Below are 26,766 nucleotides of genomic sequence, written 5' to 3'. Positions count from 1 at the left end.
TTTAGAGAGCTTAGACTCTCCCTCGCTGTCAAACAAACACTCACGCTCTACCTCTCTTTCTCTCCTCCTCCTTTCACACGCACACTTGTGGGTGCCTCAGTCGCTCTCCTCTGCTCAGTTCATCATGTTGGCTGGAGAATGCTGCGTGCGGCAGCGCTCTCTCTCCTGCCCTGGCGCAGAACGCGTCTATCCCACCCACCGCAGCTGAGCACTCTTACAGAAGAGGACGAGCCAGAACGGCAGCAGCAGGAGAAAGAAGAGGAAGACCAAGGCTCGGGGGGGAGCGCCGGGGTCCAATCGGACCCCATGTTCCGAACGCAGAGAGCTTACCTGCTGGAGGGTCCAGAGGACATGGTGGCATCATCCAGAAGGCTAAAGTCTCCAGACTGGGTGTATGAGTCCTACTACCGTATGAGCCAGCAGCATCCTCTCATTGTGTTCCTGTTGCTCATTGTCATGGGAGCATGCCTGGCTCTGCTGGCTGTGTTTTTTGCCTCTGGACTGGTGAGAGTCTGTTTGTTTGGTTTTTATCCACCTACAGTAAAACATTTTTATACTTTTCTATGCTTTTCTTCCATGCATTGGACCACATTTCTTTTTGCTTTCTTAAAAGGATATTTCACCAAAAATGAAAGTTCTATCATTATTTACTTGCCTTAATGTTGTTCCAAACCTAGATGACTTTCAATCTTCAAACGTGGGCTGTCAAGCCCCAAAAAGGACAAAAAAGCACAATAAAAGCATCATAAAAGTAGTCCATATGACTTGTGTGCTATATTTCAAGTATATATTGAGAATCTTGCTTGACAGCCATGGTCACTAATTCACTTTAATTGTATAGCAAAGAGCAGCATGGACATTTTGTTAGAAATAACTCCTTTTGTATTCCACAGAAGAAAAAAAAAAAAGGGTTTCAAAGGACATGAGGGTGAGTAAATGATGACAGAATTTTCATTTTTGGGTGAACTGTGCCCTTACGGTGTTTTGGTTGTGCTCCTATTTTGAGAGACTGTTAATTTTCCTCTCTCTCTTTCCACAGTTTGTGGTTGTGGTAAGGATGCAGGAAAATGTTTCGGTCTATGAGAGAGTATTTTACTCTTGTGTGGAGTGCAGTCTCTCTGTATCTCTGTCTCTGTGTCTCGTTTCTCTCTGTGGCAGATTGTGTGTTTTTGAGAGCAACACTTCTGCAACCTCTCACATTTTCACCCGCCGTTTCACTTTTTCTCACTCTCCCTCACCAGATGCTCATTTGTCAGTGTTTATGTGTAACGGGCTTGTAAATTATTGCTGTCGGTACACTTGGACTATGTGTGTTTAGAAAGGACAAGAAAGGTGGGAGTGAATAAAGAAGAGAAGTCTTCATTTACATGAAACCTGTGTTTATGTGTGTGTGTGTGTGTGTGTGTGTGTGTGTGTGTGTGTGTGTGTGTGCGGGTATTTATCACTTTGTGGGGACCAAATGTCCCCATAAGGATAGTAAAACCCGAAATTGTTGACGCTGTAAGGTCCCCCTTATAAATCACACTAAACTATGTTTTATTGAAAATGTAAAAATGAAGAAAGTTTTTTGTGAGGGTTAGGTTTAGGGGTAGGGTTAGGGTTAGGGGATAGAATCTATAGTTCGTACAGTATAAAAATCATTATGTCTATGGAAAGTCCCCATAAAACATGAAAACCAGTGTGTGTATGTGTGTGTGTGTGTGTGTGTGTGTGTGTGTGTGTAGGAGTACTTTGTGGACAAAATTGTCCCCAGAAGATAAATCTCACAAAACCTCCCTTTGGGAAATTCTTTGCAAATTTTCAAAGGTAAAAAAAAAATAAAATAAAATAAAATAAAAAAGAATTATAAAAAAGTATTTTTTTGGCTTTTTTTTAAATTTTTTTTTCAAAAATGCAATGCATTTTCTTTTCAAATCAGAGTTAGTATTGGTCTGTAGTTATTTAATTAGCTTTATTTAAAACCAAGCCTGATCTCATTAAAAGCAAAAAAAAAAAAAAGTGACTTTGGCGACATTTTTGCAAAATGCGTTTACACATATCATGGCACTTCCGTGGTAAAATGTCCACACAAACGTGTTGCTAAAAGTGAGTTCAGTTTTCTTCCCAACAAATAACCTTACCGATAGTGTCATTAAAAGCAAATGTGAGATGAAAAACAAATGAGATTTTTAAGGTTAAAACTCTATTCAGTTTTAAATCAACAAAAACAACCTCCCAACCCTATACCTACAATCTAACCCTAATGGATAGTGACCCCATTTACACCCGGTATTAAAATGTGTCTCGTGTGATCCGATCACATGTGGTCAGGTGAGACACATCGCTGTTTAAACCTGGTCATTTAAATGCATCTCCTGTGACCACTTGTGTTCGGATCTCAAAGGGAGGGGATTTTCGAATGCAAATATTTTTTGAATCAAGCAGTACATTATAAAAAAACAAAACAAAGCTTTCAAACAATATAAATAATATGTTTAAATATATAAGATTTCTTGTTGGGAAAGTCACCATAACATTTCTGAAATGAGAAGACTGTCAGGTTGTTCGGTCTATCCTGAGACATTTCTGCTCTCAGGTAGTTTTAGAAGTCTTAACTTGTTAACTGATATTTACACAGGGTCCAAAATTAACTTAAAATTAGGGCTGTGTATTATTACATATTTCCAGATTCTAGGTATACTTTGGTTACAATTTCCATTAAACTTAAATATGAAAGAAATTAATTCTCAGCTCATGCTGTTAATTATGAAAGGATCTTCTAATCTTCTAGATAACCCTTCTAGGTACAATCTGAATATTTTAATCTTACAAAATATTTCAGTTTTTCACCAATTATTTGTCGCATTTTAGCTTTTGAAAAATGTTCCAATTCTGTATATTTAATCAATAAATGTATTATTAATAACATAACATTAACATTTATTATTTTGCATTTATATTTGTTACATATTTATTGTTTAAATGCATAAATTGTTCCATTTACAATTATTTACTTTGATACTCAGAACACATGCTAAATCGGTACTGTCTCTTTAAATAGACAATTGCATGTGAGTGCAAGAACAGGTGATTTTGTTCCTCACATTTTCTTTTGGTGGCTTAATGTAAGGAAACTTTCACATGCATCTCATGGAGTGCTAAAAAATAACATTTAGGCATCATAGATAAACATCTGATGGTAAATTGAGCGCTGAAGTAAAATATGTTTATACAGTAGATGCGTGAGTAGCGGCAGATGTTGACAGTTTGATTTGAATTGTGCTCATCACTGTGATTGATGTTCATAGTTTAATGAAGCGCATGTAATGATGCTGTTGCTAATAATGTTACCTACCACCTGGTGAATTCTGGTTTATTTTCTCGACAAAAGCAGTCTTTATTTCTCATATTTGGTGTGTGCCAAGTGTTAATTTTGGACAATGTTTACATGAATATCAAACAAATATTCACCCAAGTAGCTACGTTGACAGGTATGGCTCACTTTTCTTTTTCTCTCGACTACCGCTCTTTCTCTGCTCCTTTTTTTTTTTATGTCTGATTTTGGATTCAGTTACAGACTAAGCAAATGACATCATGACGTGCACTCAGTTTGGACCGCGGTCCTGATGGACCAGAACACTTTTGCTTTTGTTGAGAGGGGGGTGTGGGTCGCTAACATGAGAGGAGACAAGGCAGATAATAGGGGAACTCTTCATTTTTACAGGTGGAAAACACATCTTGAGACATTTTATTCCAACCAATAGCATGTTACTATATATATATATATATATAAAACACATGTTAATATAATGGAATATCAATTAAGCTTTTCTGTGGGCCCCCCTCCAGTGAGGGCCCCTGTTACTAAGGTCCATTATTACCTGCGGTCCGACGCCACTGCATCTGAAATTTAAGCACAAACGCAACATGTCAAGCAGAATTATCCATTATTTTAGTGTATTACCTGTATTAAAGGGGCTTCAGATGTTCGTGCCTGTCATCTGTGTTGATATCAGACACACTTAAGAAGATCCGTGAAGTTCTTGTGCTTGTGTATGTATCGCTTTTTTAAATGCTCTGATCGCATGGCAAAGTTTAAGCTCTTGTTTTGATTGACAGGTGAGGGGTGGTGCTTCACTGCTGCTGGGATGCATACAGGACGAATTAGCATTTACACCTCAAATGCGATGTGGTCACATGCGTTTTTGACCACATTCGAATGTGGTTTTTGTGATCCAATCACAAAACGTTTTAGACCTCGTTTACACCTGCATTTAGCGCTGACCAGATGTGATCGGATCACCCGAAACACGTCTTAATACCAGTTGGAAACAGGGACAGTGTCATAAAAAGCAAATGAGAGATGAAAAACACAAATTCCGAAGCAACCACACCATTTTGTGGTGCTTCTATAACACTTTCAGCTCATGTGTTGACTTGTGTGCTTTGGGACTTGCACACCTGTCCTTTGCATCTCAAGTCCAACGCGCTCTATCAGTTAAGCTATACCGCGCAATTTGATCATGCTTGAGTAAGCTTGTAAATGTAGTTGGTAATGTAATGCTAATGTTAACCTTACAAGTCATGGACTATAGTAAAAGTGCCTTGATGTCATAAGATAGCATTATGTGTGGAACAGGGCAAAAACTTAGTGTTGATGAACTGATAATGTGACCTTTTACTCGTGATTTGAGTGAATGTGAATAAAAGTAATAGAGTTTTAGCACCTCTAGTGTTCATTTAATCAGCAAACTGCTGTGATGCACACAATGTGCCACATAAAAATTATTTTGCAAAAATGTAAGTATAGTAATGTGATTCTTTGAGACCAGGTTTTTAAAAACAATAGTGTGTGTGTGTGCATAGCTATAGTTTGGGGACAAATTTTGATTCATTAATAAAATTGGTAATTTTTACTAAATGTAAAGTTTTTTTTATTATTATTATTTTATCATAATATGGAAGATTTCTTTTAGTAAAAACAGCAGATGTCTTTGGTATGTCCTCATTTAGATAGATAGTAAATATGGGTGTTTGTGGTAACACTACTCTCACCACGCTCGTGTGGTTTTAATTGTGGGTATGATGTTTTGAAGAGCAAAGGCTCTTATCTTGAAAACAGCAGCAGTTTTACATAGACATGTTAAAGGGACCAAAAATGTTTACAAAAGAAAATTTTGCTTTATCACACTTTAGCTGTCCGACGTGTCTTTTTCTTTCATTTTTCCTCCAGCCCTCTTTGGCCTGGACAGGAAATCCTGCCTTCTCCTCTTTGAACGCTTATCTTGTTTTTTCACTGCAAATTCTTCGAATGATTGTTGCTGCACTGTCCTTAGAGATTAAAGATTGATGTGTTGGAGGAATAGTGCGATAAAGCGTTAAAAACAAGAACACAAGTTCACATGATTGGAAAGCCACATTAATCAGGTGCAGGCAATGGTGTACTAGTTAATTAAAGTTGTTTTTGAAATGTACAGGAAAATAATGTCTACTGAAGTGTTAAGTGTAAGACGTGGCCATTGCACACAATTTCAACACCTTAGGATGTTGGTGCATTCCACTAAGCACAACTTACATTTACATTAGAGCCTGCTAAAAATATTTGACATTCTCTGATTCTGAGGAATGGGGATTTTTACATTTTCAGAAGGAAATGAGTGGTGCTTGCCTGTGCAAATCTCTGTACCATGATGCGAGGTTGTTGCTATGCAATTGCAAATCTGGTTCTGATCAGGGTTTTTTATTTTTTTGCCTGAATAGTCTGATTGCTTAGAAAAGTAGTAGCACACGTCTCCTTAACAAGTCACATGATTTCATGTATCATTATGCAGGCGCTCTAAAGAACTCTAAGAATCGTCAATGTTTTTTTTTTTAGAAACCCCATTATAAAGAAAAGGTTTTGAGACACTTGAAATAAATCTTGAAGTTTTTCGAGTACATAAATAGGATATTTGAGGCTCTTTTAAATGGTGTCTAGAGGACCTCCAGAGGGTTCTGCAAGTGTGGCATGTGAGGAACCTCCCTCCCATTGGTGCCTCGACTATCTTTTAATTTTTTACAGTATGTGCAATTGCAGTAGCGATGCTTACCTTAGTACTTAAGAATCTATCCTGCTAACACACCAAGATTTACAATTTACTCTAAAAAGGAGTGATACATGCACTGGCGCCGGAACCAGTTTTGAAGTGGGGGGCCACAAACTGGGCTAGTTATGACGTCATTCAATATGGCCAAGTTATACCAGACCAGCCTCCAAGATTGTCAAAATCACAGTGACTGACTAGTTATTTATCTACATAAATTTGTCAAAAACTGTCTCCATACACAGTTCGAATGTTGATGTAATCTAACTAAAGAGATTCAAATCTGCTTTTGCACCGGCACAGGGACACACTGGCTATGCGCTTGTCATTATATTCACAGTGCATACATATCTTTGATGAGGTAGCTGTCTTCAGTTTCGGATATTACTGGAACACTGTATTGGTTCAACTGTGTGTTCTTGTGTATGGGTCCCTTTTTTATGTATCTATTAAATCGTTTGACAGTCTTTTATTTTTTGTGTCTGCATTCAACAATGTTATACCAGCACAGTATGCCCTATGTTTTATACCATTTTTAAAGCAGCATATTGCATTCGACATTATGTGACTTGAAGAGGTAAGGGTTGAAATATTTCATCATCCCCAGTAATAGGATACAAAGCAATATTTGTTCATTATCTTTGTCTAATGCTGCTGACTTTGACTGATCTTCGATCTGTCTTACTGTGAATTCAGACAAATTTCCCTCTTGAAAGAAGAATAACACGAAACCCACATAGGTTTTAAAACAGTTATTTTACTTAATAAGCTTGATAGCATTGTGCAAACAGTATGGACACTCTACGACTATCATAAGTCATATCATGCAAGTTATAACTACTCACATAAACACCTGGACTTGTGTATTGACCTCTTTCATGTGACATGCCATGTTTGTGACCAAAATAAAATTTTTCTTCATTGTGCTGCGCTGTGGGATGCGGCAATAGCCGGCGGAATTTTTGTTTCTATTTATAAATCTTGAAAAGGTGACACGGCTTCATTTCACCAAGTCAAGCACCTATAAAACACTTGTGGGTCTTTGCTCATTTATTTAAAAATGTCAATTATCTGTACACGTGTCAATTATAGTTCTAACATTATTGATTCGGATACAATTAAACTGAAAATGCACATAGGACGATGCTATTCATAACACCCAGACTGTATAAAGGTATGTCATAATTGTAACACACTGTAATAAATAAAAAAGCTCTATAATGTGAATACTGTACATAGTATTTATTTAATGTTAGTCAATAAACAACACATCATAAGATTATGATGCTCAGACTTTATTCACACCACCAGACTGCAATGTAAACATTTTAGTCATATTCACTAATTTGCCTCGGTTGCTTTCTGTGTATTTTTCATGAGTTAAAGGCAGCTCTTACATTCATACAGATGGGATCATCACAGACGTTTTGAAATATTTTGACCAAATCAGAGCAGAAAACAACACAATCATTTGCAACTTCTGAAAGGGCGATGTTTACGGTGATGTACCGGTAGGCGCGTGCACTCACCGGTCACACATCAGACACATCGGTATACGGAAAAAAATCGTGGATAAAATATATTTAAATTTCCAATTTGGCAATATTTGTGCTGAACTCAGACCTGTATACACCTTTCCTGGGACTTGGCATGGATCAAAAGCATTTTTTAAATGTTTTTCTTGAGATCATTTTACGGGTGTTTTTCAATTTAACGCCATTGTTTCCTCCCGCTGATAGTCACAAATATGGCGGCTGCAAAGGAAAAGGGACTTCACAGAAACAGGTCAATAGGGGAACATCTCTTTATGGCTCAAAACGCATCTACAAACAACATAGAATGGCAGTGACAACAAGCCAGTATGCCCTCATCCACTTTAATTAATTTCTGGCTTTATTTCATAAAGTTGTGGGGCTTTTGTAGATCAGTGATTAGATGGACTGATCAGATGTCTGCATATTTTCACTTTTCTTAGTGCAAAGGGCAAAATGACACATTTACCTATTTAAATGAATATCAGGTGCTAAAACTACATCAAATTATAGTCCTTACCAGGAATATACTGTAACATCTGTTGTTGTTTATGCAAGGACTTGCTATAGAACGCAACAGTCTGGTTCCAGAGGTAAAAATCCTATTCATTTATCCCATAGACATATTTATTTTCAACGATAACTTATAAACCTTTAAAGACAGACCTACCATGAGTTACGAGGTTGTTCATCGATAGTATATGCTTCCACTGAATCCATTCATCTGCATTATTTCAGCTTCATTGTTTAAAAATCATGCTTAATAGCGGAATTCATGGTAAACAACTACATTACCCATGATCCAGCAGACAAAACTTCACCAATCAGAGAGCCGCGGCCAACCAAGCCCGTGAAACATACCTCGGTGTGACCACGTGCTCCCATGACACACTGTGAATTACAGAGACTCCAGTCAGGCTTCCTAAGCAACCAAATGGCCCGGTTGCTAGGGTGGGTAGAGTCACGTTGGGTTAACTTCCTTGTGGTTGCCATAATGTGGTTCTCGCGTCGGTGGGGCGCGTGGTGAGTTGTGCATGGTGTGGAAGCCTCCACACGCACTAGGTCTCCGTGGTAATGCGCTCAGCAAGCCACATGATAAGATGCGTGGATTGGCGGTCTCAGACGCAGATGCAACTGAGATTTGTCCTCCGCCACCTGGATTGAGGCGAGTCACTATGCCACCACGAGGACTTAGAGCGCATTGGGAATTGGGCATTCCAAATTGGGGATAATTTGTTATAGAAAAATTATGTTGTTTTATGTTATGACATGGGTTTATTTTTTAGTTACCCTAGGTGAGATTAGTGTTCCTTTGAGTTAGGTGTGATACTGTTGTGTGCACTATTTATTGCTCAATCAAGCCATAAGTTTGATCATTATTGTTTATCAAGAGCAGGAAAGCAATGCCTCAATGCAGCTAGTCATTTCTATTCAGTCAATTCCCATACTATACTACTTTAAATGCATAAGCCTGAAGCGTGCATATTTTCATGTCAGTCGAAGTTCAGTTGTGGGCTAAAAGTGCCCCTGGGCCACCTGGTTCCGGCACCCCTGGACACAAGTATACAAGAGTGTGGCAGTATTGTGCCTTTGACGAAACCACCACAGTAAGTCACTTAGGAGTAAATGTTTGTTTTAATTGGCGATTTGGTAACTAAAATGTATAAAAACCATTGGGCTATGATGTACATTAACAAGATGGATATGGCTGTAGGGTAAAAGCTGCATAAAAATGTATATTTTTTTCTCCCATCCTGTCGATGAGCTTTTTATGAGCTTCTGTATTCGATTACTAATTACTGCGCTCCCCCCAATTCTACCCCGTTCAAATTACACTGAGAGCCAAATCTTGGAATAGGCTATTTGGCCAAGAGCCACAGACCTTACTGCTCAAATCCAACCCCAAACAAGCACATGCACAAATTCCTCATCAACAATCCATTTTCCTTTCAGCCCATAGTTGGCCCGTAAAGTAAAACCTCATGCCCAGTTAAAAGTTCAAGAGCTCCAGGACTATTTGCTTACACTGCAAAAAGTCAGTTCCTTACTTAGTATTTTTTTGTCTTGTTTTCCAGTAAAAATATCTAAACATCCTTAAAGCAAGGTACATTTACACTAAAAAAGTTTAACCTGGTCTCACAGTAAAATTTTTTACTATAACTACATCTTTGCAAAATCACTTTTATGTGCCTCTTTCTATGTATAGCTGCAGTTTAACACTAGAGGTGCTACAACAGCAATGAGTTTTATTCACTTTCACACATCGCAAGTAAAAAAGCAGATTAACAGTTCATTTCTTTTTCGCTCTGTTCTCCACACAATACTATCATATTACATCAAAACGCTTTTCCTATAAGGCATGATTTGAAAGACGCTATATTTTAATGCTTGCATTACATAACCAACATCATATGCAAGCTTACTTAAGTGTGACTAACTTTCACGGTGGTGCAATTTATAGAGCGTTGGACTTTGAACCCGGAAGAACGGGGTTCGAGACCAGCAAAACTTGTGTCACCTGAGCTCAAAGTGTCATAAAATTGCAACGCAATTGCATTTTTCATCTCACATTTGCATTTATGACACTATCCGTAAGGTTTAGGTGTCAGGTTTAGGTTAGGGATGTCTGTTTTGTTCACCTCACATTTGCTTTTATCACACTATCAGTAAGTTTAGATGTAGCATTTAGGGTAGGGAAGTCAGTTTTGTTCATTTCAAAATGGAAGAAAATATTTTCTCATTTGCTTTTTATGTGAGATGATACCCCGCACACTGTTGTAAATTCTCATTTAACAGAATGACTGATGCCTTCCTTATAGGGCGTTTTCATGGGTGTGAATTATGATAATTGTGAATGAATGTGCACACGATCCCTATTTACAAATGTTTGGAATTCACCCACATACACACGTTTTACTAACAAATCAGGAGAATGAAGCTTTTGTGATTCCAAAGGAAAATTTTCTGGAAGGGCAATTTTACGAACAAATTACTCTGAATTTACTCGAATATTTACGAAAGTTTCATGAATGAGGCCCATTGTGTGCAGTCAATTTAAATTTGTAAAATGGAAGTTCACTTAATCCATTTGCGTTGGGACAACTTAAATAATTTTCGTTGGCCATAACCAGATGTACATGTGATTTCAGGTTCTCAGCATGCATCGTGGCATGATCAAAAATGGATAATTAATTGTCGTGAGATATCTCGCCTTCTCTGTCACAGCAGTTAACTCCATAAACAGCAAATAAAAATGTGTCTGCGGGACACAGTCTTTGACGCTTTCTGCTTGTCAATTATTCTGCGTGTTCTTATAGTTTAGTAGTTGCAGCGGATCACTGAGGCTTAATGCCATTTTCAGATTTATAATAGTTGTCAGTTGAGGGTGCTATTTTGCTACTGTTGTGTTTGACAACCGCTTCTGCTCGGAGTTGGTCTCAGAGTGCAGGGTTTTGGGAAAAAGGGGGCATGGCTAATCCAACGGCTCAGCTTGTAGAAGTTCTAGAATGGCTAAATTCGCTTACAGCACCTTCATATATTTGCATTGGTGGGCTTTGTACCTATGGGCTTTGTGTCATGTGAGTGCATCTATTTCTAAAAATGTTATTGTTGAGTGTATTGGATGTTAAGGACCCCGCATGCCTGGTTGGAAATATTAATTTAAAATTCAGCAAGATGTCGTCTTCCTATTGCTGAGACTACAAGATCACAGTGTGTTATGCTTACAACAACAAATGTTTGACAAAAAAAACAAGTGGTATAAATTATGCTGCCTCGACATAATTATAATGATTACTCTGACAAATTTTTATCTTGTAGATGTGACCAAATAAATTTAAGTTTGTACAAAAATACTTTATCAAATTCACTCAAATACATAATTTTATATGATTTTTTTTTATTTGTTTGCATAGAAATTTAATTTTAATTTTTTATTTATTAATTTTTTTTGAGTGAACTTGAGAAGCTAAATGATATGAGATAATATATATTTTTAAAGAGAAATTGAACAAAATTTGTGCTAAGAAAAAAAAAATTTAAGTTTATTTTTCTTACCCCATTGACAAATAGCTTTTTCTTGCATAATCCTCAATAAATGTTGTTAGATTTCTCTTAAACATGTCTTAATATCTGATATAATATCTTCTCAAGTACAGTATATTGAGTGAGAATGATGTTTTTTTTTTTTTTTTGCTTTTTTTTTTGTCATTGGGAGATTGGAAGGAGACTTGGTTAGGGTCATGGGGGCAGAACTGACCCAGCAGAATAGACAATATAAAGCTGACACCAGCACTGTAGAAATATAATAACGTGGAGTGGGATGGAGCTGACACACAGGTTGATCAATTAGGTGAGTTATGGAGATGACAGCATCACACTGAGATAAGCTTCCCAGAATACAATCATTAAGATTCGCTCATAGTCCCTTTATTGAATTCAGTTGAGCAAAGAGATCCGTGCACTCATTGACACCCTCCACGGCATTTTTAAACATGTATCCAGGCTGTTAATTTGAGTTTCTCCATCTGTTCCATGGAAGAAAGTCATACTGGTTTGAAACGACATGAGGGTGAGTAAATGATGACAGAATTTTCATTTTGGGGTGAATTGTTTCTTTAAATCTGGCTGAAAGCATGCATACTCCCGTAGTACAATGCAGAACTGATGAGCCAACTGCAAAAGATGCTTATCATAGGCCATTTAAACCTGTGCTCTGTGTCAACACTATGGAAGAATAATGTGACCATGAAAAATGCATGAGTACCGGTAGAAAGATTATAGGTGCACAATCACAGAAGTGGAATTACACGCATTGCAAAATAGATTAATAAGAAAGTATTTCTTCCTTTTGTGTTTTCGTGCTAGTATCGTGAACAGAGATAAAGAAAAGTGTGCTTCTGTTTTTGAGAGTTAAAAATACATGAGTTTGTGGGCATGGTGTAAGTTTGCATTCTGCTGACTGCTAGCTGCAAAACCATAGAAAACACACTTACACACACAACCCACCCCAAACTCACATTAAACTCAGATGCTCAGACAAATGGACAGGAAGTTGCCATAGAAGGAATACAGCTATAACAGCACCCCCATGTGCGCATCTCTCTGCCTTTGTGGCTCCTGCAAAATGGAGTTCAACGGACTTAAATGGGCTCAAAAGCTCAATTAACTGGCTGCATGGGCTCTGGCCCCTGATAGTGCAAAGAAAGAGACAGTTAGGAGCCATGTCTGATTCATGCTGTGAGGGATGAAAGAGTAATAAGAGTGGAAGAAAACGATGGAGGAGGGATGCTGGGATTGGGTCTAAAAATCAGGATTTTAAGGCTAATCATGTATGCAATGGATCAGCATTGTATCTGGACTTTGATAGCAGTTATAATTACTTAAAAATATCAATGTTAAGAGGGAAAACAGGGTAAATGAGATGGGAGGACATTGTTAGTGGTGCTTGCTAAATTAATTAATATTATAGCGCCGAAACTTTGCTTGGTGCAGAACAATCTGGCATCATTTATAACAGTGAAACAGTAACAGTCTGAAATCCTCAAACAACATCAGAAGAAAAATGGTAGATACTGGATGACGTCACTACGGGGGTTACGTTTGTGAGTGCGAATGCACTTACTAAGGGAAAATTACCTGGGCTGTATATGGGAAAAGGACTATAGAGACTTGGTGTTGGACTCTTGACTTGGGCCAGTAAATAATACCTTATAAGCACCCAGAACACCCTAGCAAATGCATAGCAAGGTGCTAGTAACCTATCAGAACACCTTAGCAACCATAAAGAAATGCCCTGGCAACCAGCCACAACATCCTAGCATTGTAGTGGCAACATTTTGCATGGGCAAACACCACTCGCATTTTCTTCAGAAAAAATATCGAAGTCTCATTCAAAGCATAAAAAAGTAAAGAAGGTGTGAGCACCTATCTGTCTGTGTGTTTGATGGAAAGAGAGAGGGTATGTTCCCTAAGAGTTCATTGAGATTCAGTCTGCGTGCTAGTGTTTCCTTGGATCTGTAGTACTCCCTGGGGTGTCTCCTCTAATGGCTGGTGACTCATACTCTGGTACAGGCATTATATTACTCTGACTTTGCCAACTTAACTCTCTCTCATTCTCTCTCTGTCTTATCATTCACACACACAGCCATCAAAACCAATACATCACACCATGTTATCCACAGCTGCCAACCTGTGCCACACACACCTCAAATAAATAATTACTAATGTAATTAAACTGTATGGATGTGACCTGTCTTTTTTTTTTTTTTTTTTTTTTTTTTGTAGAATAGCCTTAATGATGGCCAAAGAATGAAGTAATTTTTGTCCAATTCAAATCTCAATAAAACCAACATGACATATGTTATGTGTCATCTTCAATAAAATCTGCATAAATAATATAGTTACTCAAATTCTGACTGTATGCTTCTGCAGCAGCTCCATCTATTTCTGTCTGGAGGAGATGTGCAGTCTGTGAGTCTGTTTCTTTTGAGCTGTGACCGTAAGTTTAGACCAAGTCCCTACACACACAGACAAACACTCACACACACATGCACATTTAGAAAGGAGAACTGATTGATGTCGAGAGCTACAGGTGGAAAGAGACTTTAAAAAGTTTGCATGAGTGTAAAAATCTTGCATATAGAGACTTTGTTATTCCTTCAATTCAACATGAAATCTAAACTGACCCTATTTACTTCCTTAAACGTTCCTGATTGTTATTGTGTACAATTCACTAATGCATGTGTAAGGGGGTTCATTGGGAAAGGAGGAGGCGAGAACCGGCTTGAGAACTTAAATAATAATTTAATGAACAACTTAAACAAAAACACACAACCATAAACACACAGTACAGCTGCCTGTAATTCTCTCTCTCTCGAACTGTTGTCCCCGGCCGCCTTTATCCCTCGCGCGCCCCATCAGGCTGGTTGGGGACCGGGTGTGCGTCATTCCAGTCCGGCCCCGCCCTCCTCGGCTCTACAGCATGTTTTTTAAAGTAAAAAAAAGTTTGTCTTCATAAACCTTCCTCATAATGTAATAACTCTGAAACAACTTCCCTTTTTAGCCTTATCTCACTTCGGCCGTAGTTGATTAGTTAGATTTGTAGATTTGTTAATGTTAACCAGTAGCCAATAAGCTATTTAGGCATTCTTTTAGGCTCCTTTTGTAGTGCAGCCTTTCTAAAATCTTACCTATAGTTAATGCAGTAATTGAATGCAGATCAAGGTTCATATAATAAAGTTACAGCAATAATAGCAAATACCGATAGACTTGAAAAAGAAGCGTTACCATTGGAATACATTAAAATGCTCTCGAGAGTGAACTTGACTTTCACTTTTTGGTCAAAAAACATCCTCAAAAGTTGGTGCCAGCATATTTTTTTTTATACATGGCTACTTCTAAATATCTGTCAATGGATAAACAGGATTTTTGTCATCATAATGGTGTAGTTACGCAGTGTTTCCTACAGATTTCTGTTTTTGAAGCAGGGGTGCCATAGCCTAGGCCTATATATTTAATTTAAAAACAAATATATATAAAGGATATTTTAATTTAAAAAAAGAAATAAAAATTGTATTAAAATATAATTTATGTAAAGAAATTACTGTTCTAAATGTTTTTTAAACTACACATATTAACCGTCAGTAATGATAATAATTTAAGTTTCACGAATCTCAGCCTGAGTGTTCAAAACTTCAAAAATCCAAAAAGCTTAAAGGTGCACTCAGTAATTTCTTCCTCATTAAAAATGTTGAAATCCTAAAGACATGAATTGTAATTTTGCAATATATGTAGGAAATCATGAGCACTCACATTAAAATGAAGACTCCAGTCATATATATAGTAGTAACCTTATAAAAGCTGTTTTATTCTACATGGAGAGGGTCCACACATGGGGGCTGCCATGTTAGAATCACATGACCAGCCGAATACTACTCACTTAATCTCAGTATCCGTCCTGTTATTTGACACCTTCAATCATTGATTAAAGTAATCATGGCTGACTGTGAATACTACATTTCTACAATGGCATCTGAAACTGAAAACTACTGATTTTAAATGATGCTGCATCCAAGCTGCTAGGTGTCAGTGTAAGTCCAAAATGACACAAAGACAAAAAATACTGAGTGCACCTTTAATCTTAATTTTGGATCAATTAAATTCAAAGCTTAATTTCTGAAAGTAATGATAACTTTAGTTTAGTACATGAGTCAAATATTGATTTGGTAACTGCACTGATTAAGTCAGACTGATTTAAAATGGTAACTTGTGAGTTCGTGAATTTTTTTAAATACTCTTTAAAAGAACCGGTTCAAAAAAGTAATTTGCTTGTGAATTGAACTACACTGTAACTACACTGTAATTTAGTAATGGCAGAGCGCTGCTGCTGGAAAGCAGTTACAGCATCTTTGGCAAGGGTTTACTGCCGAACCAGCCAAACTCTGACCCCTTGGATGGGACACCAGATGTTAACGGAAGAATTTGGGAAGATGTTATATAACTCAAAACAGGTCTGACTGTTAAGTCTGAGAAGTTTGGGGGCACAGAGTTTGTCTCTGTTTTATTACTTGTGCCTTTGTTGTTGCAAGAGACCTGAATCATAGAAATCAGTCTTTCAGTGATTCATTTTATGAATGTGTATACTGCTCTAAATGTGTCAAAGAATATGTCTGTTTGCCAGGAGTTCTTTTTCAGTGCAATTCTCAATAGAATGTTCTCTTTCTCCTGAGCTAGTAAATGAAATGAATAACCAGTTAACTGTCCTTCTGTTGCAACAGGACATGGAGGGCCACATGGCCTTCATCATCACTGTGCCCACAACGCTGGCTATTTTCCTCGCCATCTTCATCCTCGTCTGCATCGAGTCCGTCTTCAAAAAGCTTCTCCGTCTCTTTTCCCTGCTCATCTGGGGCTGTCTGGTTGCTATGGGTTACCTCTTCATGTTCTTTGGTGGGATCATCTGTCCATGGGACCAGGTGAGACTTGAGCGACAGCGATTTTATAGCTTTTCAACTTTAGCATCTTCTCCAATTATTGTTCTTCAGTGGCTGTGTCGAGCACAACAGTCGTGTTCCGGAAACAAACATACCATTCATTTTCTCCATAGAAAAATGTGTTTTTAACGATAAAATATGAATCGATGTTGAATGCTTCTATAGAAGTTTTAAGTCAGTGTTATTTAAACTGCATTTAAAAAAATGTAAATCCTAATTCCTGATGAAAAACTACACTACCCATAATCCTGAAGCTAGATCCACCAATCAGAGAAGTTGCTGTTAAGATGAAAATGGAAATCGTAGTAAAAGAGTCAGTCTTCCTACAGTCTACTTATAATTTGTGTAATTCTGAATATTTTGCAATAGTATTCAAAATATATTGTTTTTGTACTTATAATCAATAAATATTTGTCAATAGTTTTATATTGTACTATTTAATTAAATGTGATTACGTCGTTTGCAGTGCTTTATGGGATGTGTAGTTCACTGCCAGACATGTAGGCCTATATTTGTCTTTATTCTGATTTTCGTTAACTTTTTAGCTTCAAATCAAAGTTTGAAATGATTCATCTGAGGGCTGGTTGGTTTAGTTCATGGCTTAGAACTCTTTATTGACAAATTTGTGGAAATCCCTATGGAGAAAATTAATGGAAAAAATAGTTCTGGAACCAAGGCCACTGAAGAACTGAGTGGTCACTATTGCGCTCTATAGCAGCAATTGACCTCTACATTTATTTGATCTTTTATCTCAATGATGCACTCAGAATCATAGTTAAGTATTCACCATGCATAAAACACTGCTTGCTTCAGTACAATATACATGCAAAGAAAGTACTTGGAAAGCGCTAATAGTTACAATCAAAACACAGCACAATCATGCAGATATTCACTGTGCAGTGTCATTTTCCTCCAGTCATTTGCACAGTAATTCATGACTTTTAGTGTGCAAGCTGTTCTGCGTACTGAATCGTTTATTAGTTAATTGAACTCAGCTTAACACGTGTCTGGCTAATAATTGTGACACAGGCTCAACATAAATGCATGTCTTGGAGTGACAACTGGCGCTAGTTTTGTCCACCTATGCATCCATAAAACTAATCAGGTATTAAACACCCTTGTATCGCTCATTCACACACTTACATTTCCACCCCGCTTTGCTCTGTTAGAGAGGGGGAGGTGCAATAAGGAAAGCCACCAACTATCAACCACTCAACATGATGACAAAAACATCCATGGTTTGGTCGTCTTTTATAAATGGTGACTGTAAGAGGAAAGATATTACGGCGACTGTAGGACGAAAGATTTGTTGTTCCATGCAGGATAAATGTAGCTTTCTGTGAGTCACCCAGGCTGTTTGCTCAACATGAATTAATAACTTAATATCTCAAATGGGCTCAGTGATCTGGAAATGATGAGATATGCATATGCGACACAAAATGACTCTGGATCAAAGGGCGGCAACATTTCACCAGGAACTACTTCAGTAGTATGAGCTGTGAAACTCCTAAAACATGACATGCATTTTGAAAGTTCAATCATAAATATGCCCACTATCATACCACTCTGGAGAGATGTCACCACCAAAGTGGGTACCGTATTGATGAGTGACCAAAAGTTCAAAAGATGTAGTCACATTGATGGATTGTGCCCCACTACCATGCTGAATAGACTAGCAGACCAGCATAAATTTCATTGCTGGTCCCAAGGATATTTATAAAACCTGTAGAAAGCTATCTGTTAGGATTGCCATACATCTCAATGGCAGTTATTCAGTTGGCACATGAATCCCCTACGTGATTTGAATTCTGCAATCTTTGTAGAGGTCTGCAACCTGACCGGGGCCCGACGGGACCCGAGGGGAACTGAAAAACCGTCACGTTCAGGTTGGTTTTTAAATTATGACTTCGGGTTCGGGTGGGATTCGGTTTCGTAAGTAATGAAAAAATAAACAGGCATACCTAACTTCGTGCACTCTCACGCCTATTCCCAGACATGCGCGAACGGATGAGTTTCACACCAAATATGGTTTTGTGCTCTGTTTTTGTATTGTTTTCCTGTGTAAACACATACTGGACAGATGTCTTTGACTGTTGCACCGTGTCTCACTGTGTCTTCAGCATCTTTCACAGGGCCGGCACATTTTTCAAACATGATGTCAAGTTGAAAAGAACTTTTTAACATTTTAAAAATGTATGTCGAGATACCTGCGTTCTGTTTCATTCGATGCGCTGCTTCTAGTTTGTTTTTAGCGCAGGTGTCACAAAGATTCGACGTTCTGAACAAGTTCTTGGTGCAAAGAGGTGACAGACACATTATTCCAGATTGCTCTGATCCAAGTAAAGTTTCGGTGCTTAATAAATGGTAAGCCAATGTTTTTTCCCCTTGTGCTGTAATGTACTAAGGGGCTGCCGTGCCTTGTTAAAACTGTATATGTTTACTGTTTCAATACTGTTACGAATGTTGCCTACGATGCTTACGTAAGATACAGCCTATTGCAACAATACTTGCTTGGAGAAGAAATTATAAAAAGAATTGGCGATTTCGGGTTCGTGCTTAAAATCTGATGGTACCCTGAAGGGTCAGGTCACACGTTCTCGGGTTCGGGTTTCATTTTAAGGCCCATGCAGACCTCTACATTTTTGGTCATGGGAACCACAAAAATTATGGAGTCATTCACCTAAGCCATTAATGTTATGTGTAGGGTTGGAAATGAAAAAACGGTTCTTATCCATTCTTATCTTTTGAATCTACACGTGAGCAGTGTAGTCCAATTCCCTTGATGACAACACTGATTGGCTGAGGGCCCATCACTAGTTTCTGGAACTATTTCCTGTTTACATTGTTTTTCCACCACATGAACTAGTTCCATGTGGAACTAAAACCAGAACTAAACCAGGAACTTTTTTTGTACCTGCTGCAGACGTAGTACTTGCAAAGTTGAACTATTTGGGTGGAGTCAGACAGCAAACATTTTTCATTGGTCAAGAAAAGTGCTTCATCAGCCATCCGACAGCAGATACCACCCATTTTTAAAAGAACATTGTGTAAGCTTTACAAAAACCTTTTTGAGTTGTTAGTGTTGGTTTTTCAAATCGAAATATATAGATGGACAGATGCTGCTGTGCAGAAGCTGAAGTGTGAGTTTCAAACGTTTCAAAATATCTTATCTCATCAATTTAGGCCTTGATGACCACGGCATTTAACTAGGGCGTGGCCGATCCATGTTTTACTTACGTTTTTGCACTGCCTTGTTTGCATTGTTTTCCATCTTCTCTTACAAATCCAAACAAATCTTGTGTAAGTGAAATTTTGCACAACAAAACAGGATGATAAAAATGACACAGAATCTTTCATAGAGTCAAAAATTTTTTTTTTTTTTTTTTTTTTTTTTTAAGAGAGTCTGCTCGGCTATTGTCACATTAAGTTTTATAACTGCTTTGGCGTTATAACAGTGTCACATACTTAATGTCAAAGCTTGTTTAAATAAAGTTCTTGCTTTCTTGTCCCTGGTGGAAAAACGACATCAGAATTTTATCAGAATGGCTGTAGTTCCACAAGGAACTGCTTTTAATTCAGGCACTAGTTCCACAATTGCAGCCAATCTTTTTGCAGCCAGATGGTGTAATTACAACATCTTCCAGCAGGGGCTGGAAACTGGGCCATGCTAACCAGCCAAACCTTGAACTATTGGCTTGTCCAGGCTGGTTTATGCTTGTTTGATCTGTTGAACCACCATAGCTGTGCAAGTGAAGCAGGTCAACCCACATTCAACCATCATAGGGTGAAGCAGATGGACCAAGGATGTCTTGCTGGTTAAGCTAGTTAAGAATCCTGTTGGGGACACCAACACAATAACATTCCATGCTGGTGACCAGTATCCCAAACACAACATATTGAGAAGCTATGCTAGGCTTTTCAGTAAGGTAATGCCTCACTCTAGTGCTGGGCGATATGGCCAAAAAAAATTATCACTATATATTTTTTTTTCATATCGTTCGGTATTTATATTATTACGATATACATTTCATACCTTTAATGGGGGCGGAACTGCATTCCATATGTCTGTTGGACCTAAAGAATGAATTCAACATAACTTGTTTGTTTACAAGTAAACTCCAGAGGGTAGAGCACTCAATTTAGGATTTAATCCTACATAAGGTTTAAACCTCTTTTCAATGACCAATTTCATCATCTTCAGCTGATATTTGACTCCACTGAAAGACTTTCTTGAGACGCTACACAATCCAGTTCAGTAGGTGGCGGTAATGCACCATAAACTTGATTGCCAACTGCCAATAAACATCACAAGAAGAAACACTTTCTTGCCTGTGACAGCCCTATGGATCATGAAAAAACGAAATGGTACATAAATAAGCAGCAGTGGTGTTGATGTCGGAGTTGTTGTTGTGTTCAGTCGATAGCTGTATTGCATTGTCAGTGCAGTCTTGTTTGGGACACAGCGAAATCCTATTAGCCGGATAGCTAGCTGCTAGCGAGCGGCTACGGAGCCTCATTGGCAGTTTCCATGACAGCAGGGCTGCATGCTAATACTTTCTAACAGGCTGATTTCATGACTGTGATTCAATTAGCTAGTTGTGTGTATAACTTTGCTGAACTGCTCACGTTTTTAGTGACGCACCTGATCCGATCGTCTAGATCAGGGGTATTCAATTAAAGTTCCAAGAGTCAATAGTCAGTATACTGTAGCTATGAAATTATATAAGGTATATAAATTGTTTTGGAATAGTAGGTCTAATTGTAAATTTCCAAGTTGGCAGTAATGGTAAAAGAAGAAAAAAAACCCCCATCAAAGTCAAAACAGTCTCTTTAAAACTGGGCAAGGATTAGGACATTCAGAGATAAAGCCAAAGTAGTGGGGTTTGGGGGATCTTCTACCAAATCAACTGTTCATTTTGAAGCTGAATGACAACAGTTGAGTATTTGTGTTTGAATATTTTTAGATACTCAAGGGGCATAGGAGGCCTTGTGACTATTAAGGAAATATATTGTTTGGGGGTTCAGGTGTATCCCCTGAGAGAAAATTTTGAAAATGTATGGACCATTTTTATATTTTCCTTAAAATGAAAATCTACCAACAACAAACAATGTACAGCACAGTAGTGAAGCTTAAAAATACTGTTAGCTAAAATTAAATAGGCCTATAAATGGTTAGACTATCAAATAATGGAAACGTTCTCATGAGAACTCCACTATGCTACTAGTAAAATTAGATTTTTGGTTGTTTTTCCTTGCCATTTATGCAAGAGATGATCTTTGATTAATTTTCACAAAAATAATCTGTTTGTGAAAGGCTCGAAACATGCTGATTAATTAAGCTAATTTTAGGCGGAAAAAAACATTATAGTTTAAAGGCGCTATGGAAGCACATTGTCCTGTCACAAACCTGGTTTAGCTGAATGGTCAGATTCATTTCGGACACATGAAGTTGAATTCACTTCATTTCATTCTCTTTTTCTGCAGTGTGTTTTATGAAAGATGTCAGTATCCATCTATAATGCTGCTCACTGTATTTCTCCACTATGGTCTACTGTCATTAAAATAACTGCATCTGCAACTCTGTGCGCAGCATGCAAAAGGGTATAAATGAAGCATGTTCTGTAAAAGAGAAAAGTATTTGAGGATACAGTGCTGAAAGATCAGCGCTATCTGTGCCTGAGTGCTTGCGCTGTACACAGCTCCGTTGTTTTGTCGCGCTGATCACTTGAAGTATAGAAATGGTGTGATGGGGCAGCAAATGTCAAAATGTCTTGCGGTCCGGATGGAACCAAACCGAGGTCCGGACATGGACCACGGTCCGCTAATTGGTGACCGCTGGTCTAGATGTAGAACATAGGCTAAATATAGAAAATTACTCAAAAGTTTGTCATCGATATCGAAAATGATTATTTTTGATAAATATCTACATCGTTTTATTGCCGAACCCTACCTCACTCCCTAAACTTTGTGCAGTCTGAGCTAATATGGTGTGACTGGTGGTTTAACACTGGAGAAAACCAGAATTCTGATGGAGGAAATTTAAATAAGCTTGTTAATAAGGCTTCAGATATTTGAAGGAAATAACTAGTTGGGTTCAGCCACTCTGAATGAGCTACATGCTAATTAGAACTCAAAGCACTGCAGACAAGTACTAATTAGCAAAAGTTTCTGGATGTGTCTTGAAGTAGCATAGAGTGCACTTATTAGCAGAAATGAATGGCACAATGGCTATGTCAATAAAAGCGTAAGGCTTAGAGAGCACTTTTAAGCTATTTCCTCTTTCATTTCCTATTTTTAACTAAACACCCTCCTTTAACACCACACACTACACCACTTTGAAATTCTTTTTGGCTAGCAGTGTGACATGACTAGCTGCCAAGACACATTGCTTGAGTGCTAATAAGCTATACTTTCAGTCGCATTGCAACACTTGTAAGGAAAAACCATAGAGTCCTGGGCATTGTCACCAGCATGGATTGAGGTACTAGCGCTGATGAAAGGCCCTTCCTGTTCCTTACAGAGATCTGTAGTGCAGGCATCATTAACCCACAGCAGTGGTTCTCCATTAGAGTTGCCCATGATAAGCCAGTGCCCTTTGTATTTTTTACAGAAGAGAGAGCATAATTGAACCTCAAAGCTAGGAGAGGAACAAAAGGCAGACCTGAGGGCAAATTAGGAGGCAAGGATCCTGAAAACATGCACAGCCCCAAGGGGCTCCTTTTCCTACAATTCAGTGCTGTTAGAGGTGGCGTTTGAATACTCTTTGAAAGGTGTAAAAGATTGATGGAGTAAAAAAATGAAGTGATGAGAGAGTGATGGAGGTTTAAAATGGCTCAAGATAAATGGATTTTGAGTCACTCACCTTTCTATCATTTTTAAGGAAGTGGGCAAAAGGTGGAGGCTCCCTTGTGTTGCTATAGGTAAATGGACAAAGGGCACTTATCAGGCTGTGATATCTGAGCAACTGGGATAAAAGCAATAAAGTCATTGCGTTAGGGACTGAGAAATGAGGGGGGCACCAGAAACTCCACCGGCTGCCCTTACTCACATGATATGCATTATTCAAGGACCCTGATAGCAGTCGCGGAACACGATCGTCTCGCGCTTGCTCTTTTGCACCACGCACCCCCCACCCCCGCCCCTCAGCATAGTGCATCAATTTGGCCAGCGGCGGTCCTGCTTCAATGTCATGTGAAGGTGGCCACAGGGCTAAGACAGGGTCAGGAGGCCTGGGAGGTGGCCGCAGGGCAGAGACAGGGTCAGGAGGCCTGGGAGGCGGCCGCAGGGCCGAGACAGGGTCAGGAGGCCTGGGAGGCGGCCAAAGGACAGGGACAGGTGGCGGAGCTGCTGTAGGAGGAGTCTCTGGGGGAGCGGGTGGAGCCGCAGGAAGAAAATAATCTCTGGGGGAGTGGGCGGAGCCGCAGGAGGAATAGTCTCTGGGGGAGCGGGTGGAGAGGGTGGAGCCGGAGGAGGAATAGTCTCTGGGGGAGCGGGCGGAGCGGGTGGAGCCGCAGGAGGAATAGTCTCTGAGGGAGTGGGCGGAGCCGCAGGAGGAATAGTCTCTGGGGGAGGGGGCGAAGCCGCAGGAGGAATAGTTTCTGGGGGAGGGGGCGGAGCCATGGCAGACTCTGGGGTGGAGCCGTGGCAGACTCTGGGGGCGGAGATGAGATGAGACTTGGGAACAACCTCCGTGGTCAAGAACATGGGCAGAAACTGGGAAACGACCTCTGTGGTTGTGGGCATGAGCAGAGACTCGGGAATGACCTCTGTAGTCGTGGGCATGGGCAGAGACCAAGGAATGACCTCTGTGGTCGTGGGCATGGGCGGAGACTCGGGAATGACCTCTGTGGTCGTGAACATGGGCAGAGACTCGGGAACGACCTCTGTGGTCATGGGAATGGGCGGAGACTCAGGAACGACCTCCATGGTCATGTTCATGGGGTGAGACTTGGGAACGACCTCCATGGTCAAGAACATGGGCAGAAACTGGGAAAAGACCGCTGTGGTCGTGGGCATGAGCGGAGACTCGGGAATGACCTCTGTAGTCGTGGGCATGGGCAGAGACTCGGGAACGACCTCTGTGGTCGTGAACATGGGCGGAGACTCAGGAACAACCTCTGTGGTCGTGGGCATGGGCCGAGACTCAGGAACGACCTCTGTGGTTGTGGGCATGGGCGGAGACTCAGGAACGACCTCTGTGGTTGTGGGCATAGGCGGAGAATCAGGAACGACCTCTGTGTTCATGGGCATGGGCGGAGACTAAATACAAATGGGCAAACAAGGAAACGAGGAACACCTGGGGAAAACAATCAGGGGAAAACCAATCATTAAAAGAAACTACAAAGGACTACAAAATTAACAGGAAACAGGAACGGGGAACTAAACAAGAATTTCTAAATAAAAGTCTAAGCAAAAACACAGGGAATACGTGACACACATATGTTATACATTAATTGTATGTGGATTTCTGATATAGGTCTCATACCAATCATATACCAGACACCATAATCCAGATATAACACAATATACCAGTAATAAAAATGGCAATTTCGGGTTATATAATTAAAGTTTATCTTTATTAAATATAGCCAATATGCTAGAACAGAATATAACTAGGTAAACGTATACATATGTCTTTCGAGCTTACAAAAAACAGGTTGGTTCTTCCTAGATAACTAAGGCTCACCCCACTTACATTCCTCTGTGCAAACCTGTTACATCTGCACTTCTGGGCACCCAAATTTATGAGAAATAACTCATATTATTGCCCTGGTGTGGTTGTCATACCCAAGCCAGAAATAGTTCAGCTGTACATTTATATAAAGAATTAGACACATAGGATGATTATACAATCATTTATCAACTGAAATAATCAGACAGGGCCACATTTATAATGAGCTAAAATTATAAATAGATTTAAGATTTTAAAGTCATCAGATTGGATTAATTGTATTTGGATTCTTGGCTGAGTAGGAAAGTGGAGTTTTTTTCCCCCTTATTCTGGTATGAATGGTTTAATGAGAAATCTGTGATGCACTGTCCATACCACAATGCAAATCTCATTGGCAGATATGTGTGGGAAACAAAGGTATATGAAAACGGGAGGCTTACTCCCTAATCAGTATCTGCAAACTGCTACAAATTAAATTTGAGAGTTTCATAGAACTCAAACCAGCCATGAGTGTATTTATTCTCTGCCCAACAAAATGTGAACACTAAGATCAGTTAGAAGTATGTTTGCACTTTTGTTTTGCTCTTATTAGCGGTCTCATCAGTATTGATTTGTTTCCATTTCTTACACAGTACATCTGTGCTTATCTAAGTTAGTACACTTGATCTATAATTTTGACAATGTATTGTGCCAGACCCTCCACAGGGCCACATTTATAATGAGCTAAAATTATAATTATAAAATTAAAATGATAAATTACTTGACCTATCATTTTGACAATGTATTGTGCTAGATTTTTATCTTTGCGGCACTGTTCCTAATGATTCTTGATTTACCTGCCCATGCACTATCTTTCCGGGTTTTTCTAGACATTCTGCTGCCTTCTGCAATGTCAGGATTTACTGGGTGCCATTGGCTGGACAAAGAGAGAATGTTTGGGATTCAGTGTGGAATCTGCAGACGTAGTAACTGGCCTGATGTAGGATAAGGCCACTGAATTAAACTACCAGTCCTAATGCTGCTCACATATAGACCAGAACTTTAAGCAGACATGAAACTGGCAAGCAATCACTTCATGGTACAGATTAAGCTTTTAACCTTGCCAGTTCGTATAACTGCACTCCAGCATTTTACAACAAAACCACAAAACTGTCACAAAAGTCACATTTTGTATAGATCTTTTTACAGTACATATAGTTTCAAAGCCACTTTACAAAAAAATCACCTAAATAGTACATTTACGTACACGTTGTATTCAAGCAGCTTGGTCAAATAGTAAATATACTCTTATAACTTGGAAAACTGTGACCATTACATCAGGTATCTTTCATATAAAGATGAGTATTATCATCACGACAATGAACGCTAATGTCATGATGTCTTGTTTCCTAACAATATCACCCTAATGGAATTATGTATACAGAGAACAATTTAGGACCTAAGTCAGAGCCTTGCGGCACCCCATACTTCACTTCTGATCGTTTTGACAATTCCTCAAAAACGTGGTG

At 38.9% G+C, this 26,766-nt stretch overlaps 1 protein-coding gene across 1 annotated transcript in view; it reads left to right on the top strand.

Annotated features, from left to right (window-relative positions):
* The window catches only part of adcy2b (adenylate cyclase 2b (brain)), a 98,903-nt gene continuing 72,137 nt past the window's right edge, over positions 1 to 26,766 (top strand). Inside the window, exons 1-2 of the mRNA XM_051671484.1 lie at positions 1 to 504; positions 16,372 to 16,569. Coding sequence (XP_051527444.1) covers positions 139 to 504; positions 16,372 to 16,569 — 564 coding nt within the window. The 5' untranslated portion in view covers positions 1 to 138. The remainder of the gene's footprint in view (positions 505 to 16,371; positions 16,570 to 26,766) is intronic.

Source organism: Myxocyprinus asiaticus, chromosome 34, assembly GCF_019703515.2.
Source record: "Myxocyprinus asiaticus isolate MX2 ecotype Aquarium Trade chromosome 34, UBuf_Myxa_2, whole genome shotgun sequence".
NCBI lineage: Eukaryota > Metazoa > Chordata > Actinopteri > Cypriniformes > Catostomidae > Myxocyprinus > Myxocyprinus asiaticus.
This window is presented reverse-complemented; position numbering and strand designations above follow the sequence as displayed.